Genomic DNA, 13,775 nt, shown 5'->3' on the forward strand with positions numbered 1-13,775 from the left:
GGTCCTTGCTATAAGATCTCCCCAGACCGGAGTATTGGAATCATAACACAAAGCATATTTTTGTACCTGGATCCACCACTCACTAGGGTGTCGAATTGCAGGGGGTGATTCCGAGTTGTTTGCTCGCTAGCTGCTTTTAGCAGCATTGCACACGCTAGGCCGCCGCCCTCTGGGAGTGTATCTTAGCATTGCAGAATAGCGAACGAAAGATTAGCAGAATTGTGAATAGAAAATTCTTAGCAGTTTCTGAGTAGCTCGAGACTTACTCCTATACTGCGATCAGCTCAGCCCGTTTCGTTCCTGGTTTGACGTCACAAACACGCCCTGTGTTCGGCCAGCCACTCCCCCGTTTCTCCAGACAGTCCCGCGTTTTATCCTGGCACGCCTGCGTTTTTCCGCACACTCCCAGAAAACGGTCAGTTTCCGCCCAGAAACACCCACTTCCTGTCAATCACACTCCGATCACTTCAACGATGAAAATTCTTCGTTCGGACGTGAGTAAATCTACTAAGTTTTGTGCTAAAATACTTAGCGCATGCGCACTGCGTACCATGCGCATTTTCGCCTTAATCGTTCCGTTGCGAAAATCGGCAACGAGCGAACAACTCGGAATGACCCCCAGAGACCCCAACAGTTAGGGACTCTCTCGGTTCAGATTTCCCAAGTGTTTTTAACACTTCCTACTGAGTCTTTGTTTTTAAACTTGTTATATTTTTGTACAAATAGATCAACAAAAAAGAAAAGAAAAATTGTAAAAATATTTGCCGTTTATTTTCAAGTAAAATAGATAAAATATTATAGAATTGTTTATGATTGAGATTTAAAAAAGTAATAAAACAAGATGTGTAAACTAAATACTTATTCGTTCTATGTACAGTTTATGATGTTCACATCGATATACCACCGGTGAAACAAAACTCTTTAGGTTGCTGACTTTTATTCTGTCTTCAACCATAGTAGCGTCTTCCAGTGGGGGTACGTAGTATAGGATGACGGTGGTTTTTGATGGAAGGGGTACAAATTCCGCCTTAGGCTGCACCTGAACTTGAAATGTTTTTTGGGGGGGCTTCGCTGTCCTTTAACGGCAATTCACATAAATGAAGCAAATAAACAAGTAATGCCATCCTATATCATGTTGCTGAAATTATTCTCCATCGCCATCAAAGTTTGGATTCATCACGGTGGTGGTGGCGTTGGTAAATATAGGACTAACCGTCTAAATAAACAGAAGATAATGAGAAACTATTAGATTGTAACACTAATTCATATACAAAATAAATAAAGGAAATACTGCGTTTACATAACAAACATTGGTCACAAAAGGCAAGTGCCACAGCTTATATATAAAAGGGGTGACAGATCGTTTTTGCCATATAAAACTAAACGGAAACTAGAAGACAACGAGCTTACAGGCGCGCCAGCTACACCAACACTGCAGCATAATGTAGGCATTATAACGGGTGGGAACCCCACATTGCATGGAGATGCGGTCAAGATGTCGGCTGTCGGGCTTCCGGCAGTCGGAATGTGCCGACGCCAGAATCCCAACAGCTGTCACAATGTCTGAAGACGGAATCCCGACAGGGTCACGGTCAGGAGACCAACCTGGGAGGTGAGTGAGGGTTAGGCAATACCGGGGGAGGGGGGGGGGGTTTAGGCACTACGGAAGAGGGTTAGGGTTAGGCTGCAGGGATGGAAGGGTTAGGATTAGACACAAGCGGGGAGAGGTTAGGGTCAGGCACTAAGAGGGGAGGTTATGGTTAGGCTGCAGAAGGGGAGGGTTAGGGGAGAGGGGGGTACGGTCTTACCTCCCCCTGTTGGGATTTACACTATCGAGATGCTGGTGTCGGTATTCAGACCGCTGGCTTCCCGTCAGCTGGGATATCATACTGAATCTGCTGCATGTCTGCTAGATCTACATCTAACCAATCAGAGCGGCTTTCTTGTGTTATGACCTATCAGAGCATAGCACCACTGTGTTTGGTTAATTAGTAGCTACCCAGGAGGCTTGCCAGTGACTATAGAGCAGTGAGCCTCACCAGCTGGGTCCCCCCCCCCCCTCCCCGAGGGAGGGTTTAGGTGAGGTTCGGGCAAGGTGCCTCGCTCCCCTACCGCTTCGCTCGGCACAGATTACCGTTCCAATCGTAGTCCACGTGGATCGTTAAGTATGAAATTTTTTTTGAAAAACTCATGTCAACCTTTTGACCTGTCAATCTAGCACATGTCGACCTAGAAACCCTGTCGACCTTCCATCCATGTCGACCTAGTGACTGTCGACCTATAGTGGTCGACCTAAACATTGTCGACCTAGATACTGTCGACCTTCAGACCGGATCCCGAACTAAGAGCACGGAGAAGACACTGGAGAGAAAGAAACGTCTTACGGTTTTCCACTTGGCCTGCTGTCTTTCCATCTCAAATCGCTGGTACTCCTTTCGGTCTGTAATTTCTGTTATCAGCTTCCAGATGAGAAGAGAGAAAATTCCAATAAGGATCACACCGCCAATGGTTCCACCCACAATGGCAAATATGTTGGGAGCTGCCGGGCACTCTGCGGAGGAAAGTAAAACATTATATAGTGATAAGGGGAGTTATAAAGGGCTTTATGTGTAAGGAGGAGTCTAAACTGGGCTCTGAAGCGGCGCTATAACAGGATGCATGCAGGTAGGTATACAGAAGTCTGTGAACACACGTAAATAGCAGAAATCCTTCAGCGGAATAACACCCTAAAGTGAAGCCCGTCTCTTTATACAAATATAGGGGGTAATTCAGACCTGATCGTAGATGTGTGAAAAAATGCACATCTATGATCAAATTCTTAGACATGCGGGAGGACGCCCGGCTCAGGGCAAGTTTTCAGTACACAGCCTAGCTGCAAAGGCAGATGGCTACCTGCCATGTTAAGGGTCGCAGCTGCTGCGTGTGATGTCATGCAAGCGCCGCAACCTGCTCCGGTTGTCCGGGCCGCGCCCCTTAAACAGCGTCGACGCCCACAAAATGTGGCGTCGACATCCCGTTCCCGTCCCCCTCTAGGTCTTAAACTGCGTTCTGAAGAGAGCGCAGTTTAGGACCTTGCACATGCGCGTACCGGCATACCCGCATGCGCAGATGTGCAAAAATCACTTCTAGGCGATCTTTACACATCAGCGATAGGGTCTAAATTAAGCCTATAGAGCCTAATTCAGTAAGGATTTCAAGTTCTGCTAATTAGCAGAATTTGCAATCCTTTTGATAGCATGCTGGGGCCGCCCATCGCAGGGCCAGGCTTCCCAGCATGCTGACCGCCGCCTCCCCCCATCAACAAGCAGAAATTGCAATTGCATCGTAATTTCTGCTTGTTAGCAGAAATTAAGGTTGCCTGCCGCCGACGCAGCATAGCTGCGCCCGCAGGATGCCCGCCTCCATGTTTCCAATCGCGGCTGCTGCGTGTGACGTCACACCCCCATCATGCCCACCATTTTCCCATCGCCGACCCCGTTTCTCCGTAGCTGCTCCCGCAACGCTCCATCTCCGCCCTGGAAATGGAGCGTTGCCGCCCCGCCCCATGACTTCATCTGCCTGATTGACAAGTAGAGGCGATTGCATTTTCTGCGCCCCCCCATCCGCCCCGGCACAGGACAGGCGCTGCACATCTTTTTCGCACACTGCGATCCAACCAGAATTAGGCCCATAGGGGGTGATTCCGAGTTGATCGCAGCCCTGCAAAATTTTGCCGGGCTACGATCATATCCATAGACATGCGGGGTGACATCCAGCACAGGGCTATCCCGCCCCGCATATCAGTGCGCCCCCCCTCCCCCCGCAGGAGTAGCTGCCAGCCAGCACAGCTTTAGCGTGCTGGCCTGGAGCTACTCGTCGATCCCCGGCCCGCAGCGGCTGCGTGTGATCCCCGGCACGCAGCCACTGCGGCCCGCCCCCCGCATGGTCCGGCCACGCCTGCATTGGCCAGACCGCGCCCACGAAACGCCGGTTAAACGGTCAATCAGGCAGAGGCGATAGTACCGCAGCGAAGGCCTTCGGCCGTCTGGCATGCGCCGGCGCACTGCGGTGCCGGCACATGTGCAGTTCTGACCCGATTGCACCGCTGCGATAAACTGCAGCGTGCGATTGGGTCAGAATGACCCCCGTAGTCTGTACTGAGATGTTTCCTCAATAAAGCAAAGTTCTTCTCCCCCTTTTTCTTACTAGAGAGTTTCTCTTCTCTTTCAAGGCTCCATGTATCAGTGATCACACTCCTTATTCAGAGCACTGACTCTCACATGTGAACAGAGAAAACAGCAACTGTAGTGGAAAGCCTTTTGTCAGGGCCGAAACTAGGACTTCTGTCACCCGGGGCAAGGCAGTAATTCGGCGCCCCCTACATCCCAGCACCCGGGGCACGTGCCCCCCTAGCTCCCTTCTCTCCCCCCCCCCCTAGTTGCGGCCCTGCTTTTGTAATAAGGTGCAGTTTTATTCATACATTGCACTCACATTTAAAGCATGTTAAAAAGCATTTCATATCACCAATAGGTGGCGCCCTCTGAAGCAGGCTCGGGTCAAGGTGTAAGGCTTCTCACCAGGTTGCTTGGTAGCAAAGTGAGCCCTCAGCTCCCGGAAATCGGCGGTCAGCACACCCCTGGATGTGAGCCAGACAGCTACACCTCCAGCAGACCTCCACAATACCACAGCGTGGGCCATTTAATGTGTTTCAGACCAAATGGTCCTTCATCGAATGGTCCTTCATGTTTTAAATGTGGGAGAGGGGCTCCAAAAGAAGCCCATCCCTGCAATCCCTGCAATGTGCAGCGCTCAGTGTGGAATACTGAGCAAGCGTAGTCCCACTGACCACACATGCACAGTGGCCATTTCCGGGAGGGTTCCGGAGGAACCAGTTGCCAGACAGGTTTATGATGTGTAGCCCATAGACTACAATAGGTTTCCGCCATCTTCACAGTGAAGTAGCTGCGGGGGCCAATCTTTGGAATGCTTAGCATTCTGGAAATTGGTAAATCTGGCAGCATCACATCTCCGGTGGAAACCTATGGGGGATGCGGCTGCCGGCGGCAGGACAGCCATCAGGGAGGGGGACTGTGGGGACTGGTGTCCTGGGCCCTTACAGAGAGGGGGGCCCATGCCTAGTTCCTAGTGTCAATACTTGGAGAGCTGCACCAGGCTGTGAAACAACAACGGGCTGATGCGCAGGGAGAACTTCTTAAAACAAGCCTTTCCTGCGCATCAGCTGTCTGAACCGTTCCTGTAGGTCTGCAACGCTCCACCTATATGTAACGTCACAATGTATGAGTGTAGCATAATCTTTTTTTTTTGAGGGGGGAGGGTCAGTCCCAGGCCCCACAATTTCTGATGGCAGCCCTGGCCGGTGGGAAGGGAGGGATCTCAGCAGGTATCAGCAGGTATCAGAGATATCTGTTGCAGTTCCTCAGTGATACATTTGGGGTATACTAAGGGGTATATTCAATTAGGGGCGAAAACTGCCGTCTGTCGAAAAGACGACAGTTTTCGACTTTTTAAGGTCGACCTTTTCAGTCCCAGCAGTTTTTATTTGACAAGTTGTGGAATTCGACTTGTTGAATAGTACGTGAATCGGCGGCAGAGCGGCCGATTCACGTACTTTTGAGTGAAACGGGTCCAAATTCGACAGGATTTGGCCCCGCTTCCGACCATCTCAGTCCGACATAAAAAAATGTCGGACTGAGATGTGGGACCCAGAGGAGGAGAGGGGAAGGGGGAGCCGCAGGGAGACGGGGGACAGCCGAAGGGCATACAGGGGAGAGCACAGCGCTGCAGCAGGATGTCTCACAGCCGCGCTGCTCACGGCAGCATCCACCCGGCTCCAGCAAGTGAGGTCACGTTTGCTGGAGCCAGGTGGACACTGCCGTGAGGTCTGGCGGCTGTGTGGCATCCTCCTGCAGCGCTATTGTAGCGCTGCTCTCCTCCGTCTGCCCGCGGCTCCTCTTTTTAAAAGTCGAATTGAGATGAGATTGAATAGGGGTTGTCGGATCCATTCCAACAAATTCGTGTCGGAATGGATCTGACCCTAATTGAATATACCCCTAAGTATTTACAGTTAACTCCCAAAAACAGGTGTTTTCGGAGATTTAGCTGCAAATATTCAATGAAATGGGCCCCTTGGTTTATTTTCACAGGTGTGTTCACATGTGTCTTCACAGACTATATATACCTACTAGCATACTTCCTGTTATAGTGACAACATTTCAGACATTTTGTATATTTTGGGGTGATCGGTGAAAACCCCCTGGTATAGCTATAGTACTATATATACTTCAGGTGTTTTGAACAATTAACAGCTCTTCACATTGGGTTCTGAAGTGGATAGGTAGCCAGAGAAGGAGTTGTAGAGGTAAGAGACAAATGCTGTGCACAGTGGGGGTAATTCCAAGTTGATCGCAGCAGGACATTTTTTAGCAGTTGGGCAAAACCATGTGCACTGCAGGGGAGGCAGATATAACATTTGCAGAGAGAGTTAGATTTGGGTGGGTTATTTTGTTTCTGTGCAGGGTAAATACTGTCTGCTTTATTTTTACACTGCAATTTAGATTGCAGATTGAACACACCACACCCAAATCTAACTCTCTCTGCACATGTTATATCTGCCCCCCCCTGCAGTGCACATGGTTTTGCCCAACTGCTAAAAAAATTTCCTGCTGCGATCATCTTGGAATTACCCCCAGTGTGGAGAGAGAGAGAGAGAGAGAGAGAGAGAGAGAGAGAGAGAGAGAGAGAGAGACAGGGGAAAATAAGATAGATATCAGTACACGGAAAAGATTGAAGAGAGGAGAGCTGACACACAGGGAGACCAGAAAAGAGAACGTTACAGTAGTCAAGGCGGGGGATGATGAGTGCATGGATAAGGGGTTTAGGGCCTAATTCAGACCATGTGCAGTGCAGGTGGGGCAGATGTAACATGTGTAGAGAGAGTACGATTTGGGTGTGTTATTTTGTTTCTGTGCAGGGTAAATACTGGCTGCTTTATTTTTACACTGCAAATTAGATTTCAGTTTGAACACACCCCACCAAAATCTAACTCTCTCTGCACGTTATATCTGCCCCACCTGCAGTGCACATGGTTTTGCCCATTAGAGAAAAAAATGCTGCTGTGATCAGATCTGAATTAGGCCCTTAGTGGGATCTGGGGAGGAGAGAAAGAGCACATCCTAGAGAAGTTACAAATGTGTAAGCGGGGGGGGGGGGCAGTATATTTTGAATAGAGGATAAGAATGAGGAAACAGACCCAGAGGACAGACGGAAGGGTGATGTTATCAATGGAGAGATAGAGGAAGGGGGGTGTAGGGGTCCGGCTGGATGGGGTGAATAGTACAGTTCGTTCTGTCTTACCCTTGTTATGCTTCAGTGAGTTCTGAGACGTCCATAAGTAGATGGCAAAGAGGGGATAGAGGGGGAACGATCAAGGGAGGAGATGTACATTTCGGTGTCATCAGCGACTATTGGAGGCTGAAGGAGTTAATTACTTTTCCAAGGTAGAAGGTGTAGAGAGAGAGAAGTGGTCAAGGTTGGACCTTTGTGGTGGAGTTAAATGTAGAGTCTGAGAAGGATGGATTGGAGAGGATGGAAGAGAACTAAGGGAGGATATCTAGAACATTCAGTAATATGATAGCTGAAGTCTGATTGGTGGTTATGGCCAATGGCTCCACTTGTCCTCTTTATTAGGTTGGTTAAATCTCCCCCTTAGACGGATGTGTTTATGTTATGTAAAGTATCTCATGTGGCCGACTGGCCGTGGCGGTAACTAGTGTAGCTTTAGTGGGACTGTCCAGCTTGTCACCATGATCCTACCATAACAACACTGTCCTCGGCTTTTCCCAATGTGTACTTACCTGCTCCCATATCCCCTGCCATTACTCACCTCTCTTTAAGGTGTATTTGATGGTATATAAGTCCTCTCCATCCTCCTCACGTATAAAGTACTGCATCCAGCAGTTGTCAGAGTCTTTCTCCCTGCAGAGCGTCTCCTCTGTCAGCTGTTCCGTCCGATTGGCCCTGACACCAGGACAGATTCCTGAGCAGTTCCTCGAGTTCTGCTCTCCTTGCTTTATGTGGCACTCAACGCAGGGCCTGGGAAACACAAGGGCATCGTCTTAAGACATTTTATCCATGTCACCAATATATGAATGTGTATTACCCCCAGCCCCAGGATATATCACTCATCCATCCTCCATATCTACTCATCTAGTTACTGTTTTGAGAACATTCATATTGGTATTTCTGTCTGCGTTCTGAGAATGGGCATGTACCACACATAACACAGCGGATTATCCAGGGCACGCTTCTGTCATCTGCCATCTATCCCGTCTATTAGTACTTCTCGCCATCCTACATAATGCTTGGCATTCAGAAGATAAACTTCTCATATCATCTATTGCTCCTTCATTTCATGGTGACACTGTCATTCTCTTTATATTACAGCCATACACCATACGCATGTTTAGCTTCAGAGCAAATGTATTAACTTAGATCAGTTTATGTCACGGTCTGGGCTGTGCAGGTGTTCTGGGCTCCAAACCATTCACAAAGCACCAAACTCAGAATGTGTAGATTCAGTGGCGGAACTTATTTGGGTGCTGGGGGCTCTGCTGCTACCGTGCCCCGCAGTGAGCGAGCTGCCAGACCTGATCGCTGGGCTGCAAACTTTGCAGTCCTGCGTTCGGATAGTCGCCGCCACCATCGGGAGTGTAAATGTGCCGTGATGTGTGCGATCCCATGTGTGCACCGAGCTGCAAAAATCCACTTTCTGCAGTCTCTGCGCAACTCAGGACTTACTCCTCCAATGCGATGAGAAGAGGCTGATCGAGGCCGGAGCTGACGTCACACACCCTCCCTGAAAACGCTTGGACATGCCTGCGTTTTCCCGGACACTCCCAATAAACGCTCAGTTACCACCCACAAACACCTTCCTCCTTGCTGGACTTCACCACTGATCTGTAGCCCCTCCCCCAGCCCCAAGGCGCCATTTAGAGTAAATGTTCCCGCCCTGGAGCTGCATCTCTCTCTCTCCCTCACTCCCTGTCAGCGTTTGGGCGCCATTTCCACAAGCTGAGCTGATCCTGTGACTGTTTGGGCAAATCCTCCCCTGTAAAGCCGCCTGCATGTCAGCGCTGTGCATTTTACAGGACACTTAAGTATTCTACATGTCTGCTGACAGTGTTAGTTAAGAAACAGTGCATTTAGTCAGGGTCATATAGTACAAGCACTCTGTGATATACATCCAGTATATACTGTGCATTCATATATCTATTGAATGTATAGCTGTGCTTAGTATTACTTTGTATTGCTAGTCCAGTGCAGTTTTATTGCATGTCATAATTTCTGCATTGTACATGTGACTGTGTGTGTGTGCATATACAGCTGCTGCGTGACTTCCATTTTGTGTATCTCACTCAGGTTGCTATCCCTATATTCTGTACCCTGAGGGGGCTAGGTGCGTCAGGGTTAATGTTTAATATAGGTGTTTCACAAGATATACTTGTTGAGTATTTTTCAGTCACCAAATACCTCTTGAATTCTCTGTTTGTGCTAATACACTGGACAGGGAGTTCTTGTTAAGGTATTAGACTGCTGATATTGTACTGGGTTGCCCGTGTATTGAGCTTACAGGTATGTCAGCTACAAGGGGCGACGGTGCTGTGGCTGATCCCACAGTGCATGGTGGTGACACTGCTGACACATTAGAGAAAAACATAGCAGCAGAGGGTTCAGGTTCTGGGGGTTCCCTACCCCCCAGTGGGACCGTAGCAACAGGGCTTGGGCCCACCTTGGGCTACTTTCTCCACGTTATTAAGTATGCTGGTAACTAGACTTACGCCCCTTATGGGACCTCAAATGCCGGTACAACCGCTTATGGTCCCTGTGGTTAATCCGCCATGGGCAGATCACCTGTCCACTCAGTTACAGCAATTGAACCGCTCACTGGCTAAACAGAAATCTAACCCTCGCCCGCCTAAGACCAAGGGGTCCTCTAAGCGGGCCATTACTTCCTCACAATCCACCCACGTCCCAGACACCTCGTCTGACGAGGAGGGCATGTATACTGACCCCAAAGACACTGATCCAGATACTTCTGGTGGGAAATGGGCCTCACAGGTGGATGTTCCTGACTTAATGGAGGCTATCAGGCTAATTCTTCAAATTACTGATGACCCTGAACTTGAAACTACCTCTAAGAAACCGGACAGATTTAAACGTCAGAAGGTCGTTAAACAAGTTTTACCTCATTCTGACCATCTAGTTGACATACGTCAGGAATCCTGGGAAAATCCAGGAAAGAAATTCAGGGGGCGCAGCTGGTGGTGTCCTCAGCTCTGCCTGTCACTACCGTCACTTCTCTGAAAGAACCGACGGATAAGCGTGTGGAGGGTTGTTTAAAAGCGATTTACACCCTAGCGGGTGCTGTGCATCGACCCACTATTGCTGCGACATGGGCTGCAGAGTCTATTGAAGCGTGGGCTCAGGAGGTAGAAGCAGAGCTGCCTTCCAATTTTTCTGATAATTGATAAAGCTAAATATTTATCTTATATAAAACCCTTTATGAGGTCTAAGAACACTGTACGCTATTTACGTATGGAGTACCGTAAGGGTACGCTCGTTGCGTAACAATCGCTTAGCCGTGGTCGAGACGCTCAAGCGTCACGTTCGCTCACGGCCAAGAGATCACAGGCAGACACGCTATTGGCTGCCGACTAACGTAATGATTCGCTATAGCGTAGCGGACGCTCGGGACCACGAGGAGATCACCAGCGGCGCTGACGCTCACAATGTTAAACCTTTATATCTAAACCATAAACAATGTAATATGCTGTAAAACCTTAGTGTAGAGATAGGGTGTAGATGCAACACAGTGTAACCTTATTAACTTAAAAGCTGTTTGAGCGTCACCGACGCTCTGTGAATACTTAACACTGTAAGAAATACACAGATACCGTGCTTAGGGTCCAACGCCTTATATATATATTATGAATGATATACTTGCAAAAGAATTAATACAATACAAGTCATATACTACAATATAACATAGACTACCTAACCAGATAACTACACATGAAATACAATACAATACTATTACGTTTAAGAGAATACGAGAGAAAGAGAAGAGAGAGAGAGAGAGAGAGATATGGCCCACAACAACAAGAAAGACAATATGATTGCGGAGAAAACTTACGCACAAAGGAAACGATCGCATGCGCCTCTGGACATCCAGCTCCCGATTTTCAGCAATGATAACCGTTGAAGAGTGAGCTGGATGTGATCGGCTTGTCTATTTATGCCCCACACACAATACAATTCAATAGTCCCTACAATCTCATTGTTCATTGGACACAGGAATTCCTCCTCGCATTATAACAAAAGGTCATAGGTTGATTCATACAGGTGGGCTGTGACGATTTCCAACTGCTCAGGTGGGTGGGAAACTAGGTTTCCCGCCGCATGGATAAGTAAGTGCAAATAATAGTAAATGGACATAAACTTCTTATGTCCATAACTATTCGCACGAGCGATTAATCCGCTTCAAACCAACACCGGAATATTGCTAATTAAATACTCTTCCGATGGATACTAAACACCACTGTATTACTCCTGTCTGACCCTTCGTATCAAACAAAGGGGGATTTCTCTGTTCATGAACATTCTACATTAACCAAACTTTCAGATTCTATCAAAGGGACCATGATCTACAAAATACATTATATAGTGGAAATATGTAACGATTGAGTCGCACGCTACGAACACATGAACTCTACCGTAAATGCACATACCGCGCGCCCGCGGGTGCCCGCAACAGCGAGTATGCGCACGCACGGGAGAGCGCACGCATGCGCAGCGCAGACCTGTGTGAGGTGCAAATATGGCAGTGTGCATCGTGATATTTTTCTGACTTTGACATAATGCTAGACAATGCCTTTCGTATATTGTTCCAGCCTCTCATTGCATTAAGGAGGAGGCTAATGATGCCGGTATTCTGGCGGCCAAGGCTTCTACTACGTTTATTTTGGCTCGCCAGATTCTATGGTTGCGATCCTGGTCTGTGGATCTGGATACTAAGAAAACCCTGGAGGTGCTCCCTTTTAAGGGAGACATTCTTTTTGGAGAGGACCTCAACAAGATAGTGGCTGACTAAGCTTCTGCTAAAACAGCATGTCTACCTAGTACTGCTCCTTCGGTGCCGAAGGCTAAGAGTACTTCCTTTTGCTCCTTTTGTCCTTCAGGTAAAGCAAAAGGTTAGGCGTACCCGAAACAGATTCGCACTTCCAAAACCGCTAAGCCGAAACCTAAACGGGCCTGGGCTGCCCGTCAGCCTGCTTCCAAAACTGACAAGCCTGCTGCATGACGGGGCGGGCCTCCCTCTGGGGGAACCCAGGGTGGGGGGCCGACTTCTAGGGTTTACCCAGGAATGGTTGAAGACCACTTCCGACGCCTGGGTACGTGGAGTCGTCACTCGAGGTTACGCCGTATCTTTCAAGAATCGTCCCCCTCATCGATTTTGCCTGACGGACGTCCCTTCGGATCAGGTGAAGAAAAAAAAACTCTTCATTCGGTGGTACAGTCCCTCCTGGACACAGGAGTGGTAGTACAGGTGCCTCTGGCTCAGAGAGGCAAGGGGTATTATTCACCGCTATTCCTAGTCCTCGAAACCAAATGGGTCCTCTCGACCCATTCTCAACCTCAAGTCCTTGAACAAATTTGTGGGAGTCTCCAAGTTTCGTATAAAAACTCTTCTCTCTTTTGTTCTGGCCTTGGAGCCCGGGGACTATATGGTCTCCGTGGACATTCAGGATGCTTACCTGCATATTCCTATTGCAATGTCGCATCAACAGTACCTGAGGTTTGCTGTAGGCAACCTCCATTATCAATTTCAGGCTTTACCTTTTGGTTTGACCACAGCCCCGCAAGTCTTCACGAAGGTCATGGCGGTAGTGACGGCTGTACTTCGCCATCAAGGGGTCAGGATCCTCCCGTATCTGGATGATTTGTTGATCCTGGCGAATTCCCCAGAAATTCTCCCTACGCCATCTGGATATGATGCTCCAGTTTCTGCAAGCCCACGGGTGGCTCATCAACTGAAAGAAATATTCCCTGGCCCCTGCTTAGAGCATGGTGCACCTGGGGGCGTTGTTGGACACTCACAACCAGCGGCTGTTCTTGTCTCAGGAGAAGGTCCTGAAACCTCAGGACAGGATTTGATGCTTCCTATCTCGTCCGCAAGTGTCGATACATTCGGCGATGCAAGTGCTAGGTCTCATGGTGTCAGCTTTCGACATGGTGGAGTATGCTCAATTCCATTCCCACCCTCTGCAGAAATTGATTCTTGCCAAGTGGGACGGCCTGCCTTACCGGATCAGGTCTCACATGATCTCCTGGTCTCCGGAGGTCCGTTTGTCACTCAGCTGGTGGCTGCAGAACCAACGATTGAGCAGGGTTCATCCCTTCTGGATCTCCAACTGGGTCCTTCTGACGACGGATGCCAGTCTGAGAGGTTGGGGCGCAGTGTTGGAGCAACACTCCCTTCAGGGTCGGTGGACCAAGGAGGAGTCTCTCCTCCCAATAAACATTCTGGAACTGTGGGCGGTGTTCAATGCACTGAACTTGGCCCAGCATTTAATACAGAACAGACCTGTTCAAGTACAGTCGGACAACGCCACCATGGTGGCGTACATAAATCATCAAGGCGGCATTCGAAGCTGCATGGCAATAAGGGAAGTATCAAGAATTCTTCAGTGAGCAGAACGCCATCTGCCAGCCATATC

The 13,775-nt window shown here is 48.7% G+C and overlaps 1 protein-coding gene across 2 annotated transcripts in view; it reads right to left on the bottom strand.

Annotated features, from left to right (window-relative positions):
* Positions 1–768: 768 nt before the first annotated feature.
* Positions 769–13,775, bottom strand: part of ITGB2 (integrin subunit beta 2) — a 146,120-nt gene continuing 133,113 nt past the window's right edge. For both annotated transcript variants that reach the window (XM_063933084.1, XM_063933083.1), the window contains exons 14-16: positions 7,883–8,091; positions 2,385–2,551; positions 769–1,216 (exon numbers count right to left, since the gene is read on the bottom strand). In XM_063933084.1, the coding sequence (XP_063789154.1) occupies positions 1,145–1,216; positions 2,385–2,551; positions 7,883–8,091 (448 nt within the window). In that variant the 3' untranslated portion in view covers positions 769–1,144. The remainder of the gene's footprint in view (positions 1,217–2,384; positions 2,552–7,882; positions 8,092–13,775) is intronic.

The sequence above is a fragment of the Pseudophryne corroboree genome, chromosome 7 (genome assembly GCF_028390025.1).
Source record: "Pseudophryne corroboree isolate aPseCor3 chromosome 7, aPseCor3.hap2, whole genome shotgun sequence".
Classification (NCBI taxonomy): domain Eukaryota; kingdom Metazoa; phylum Chordata; class Amphibia; order Anura; family Myobatrachidae; genus Pseudophryne; species Pseudophryne corroboree.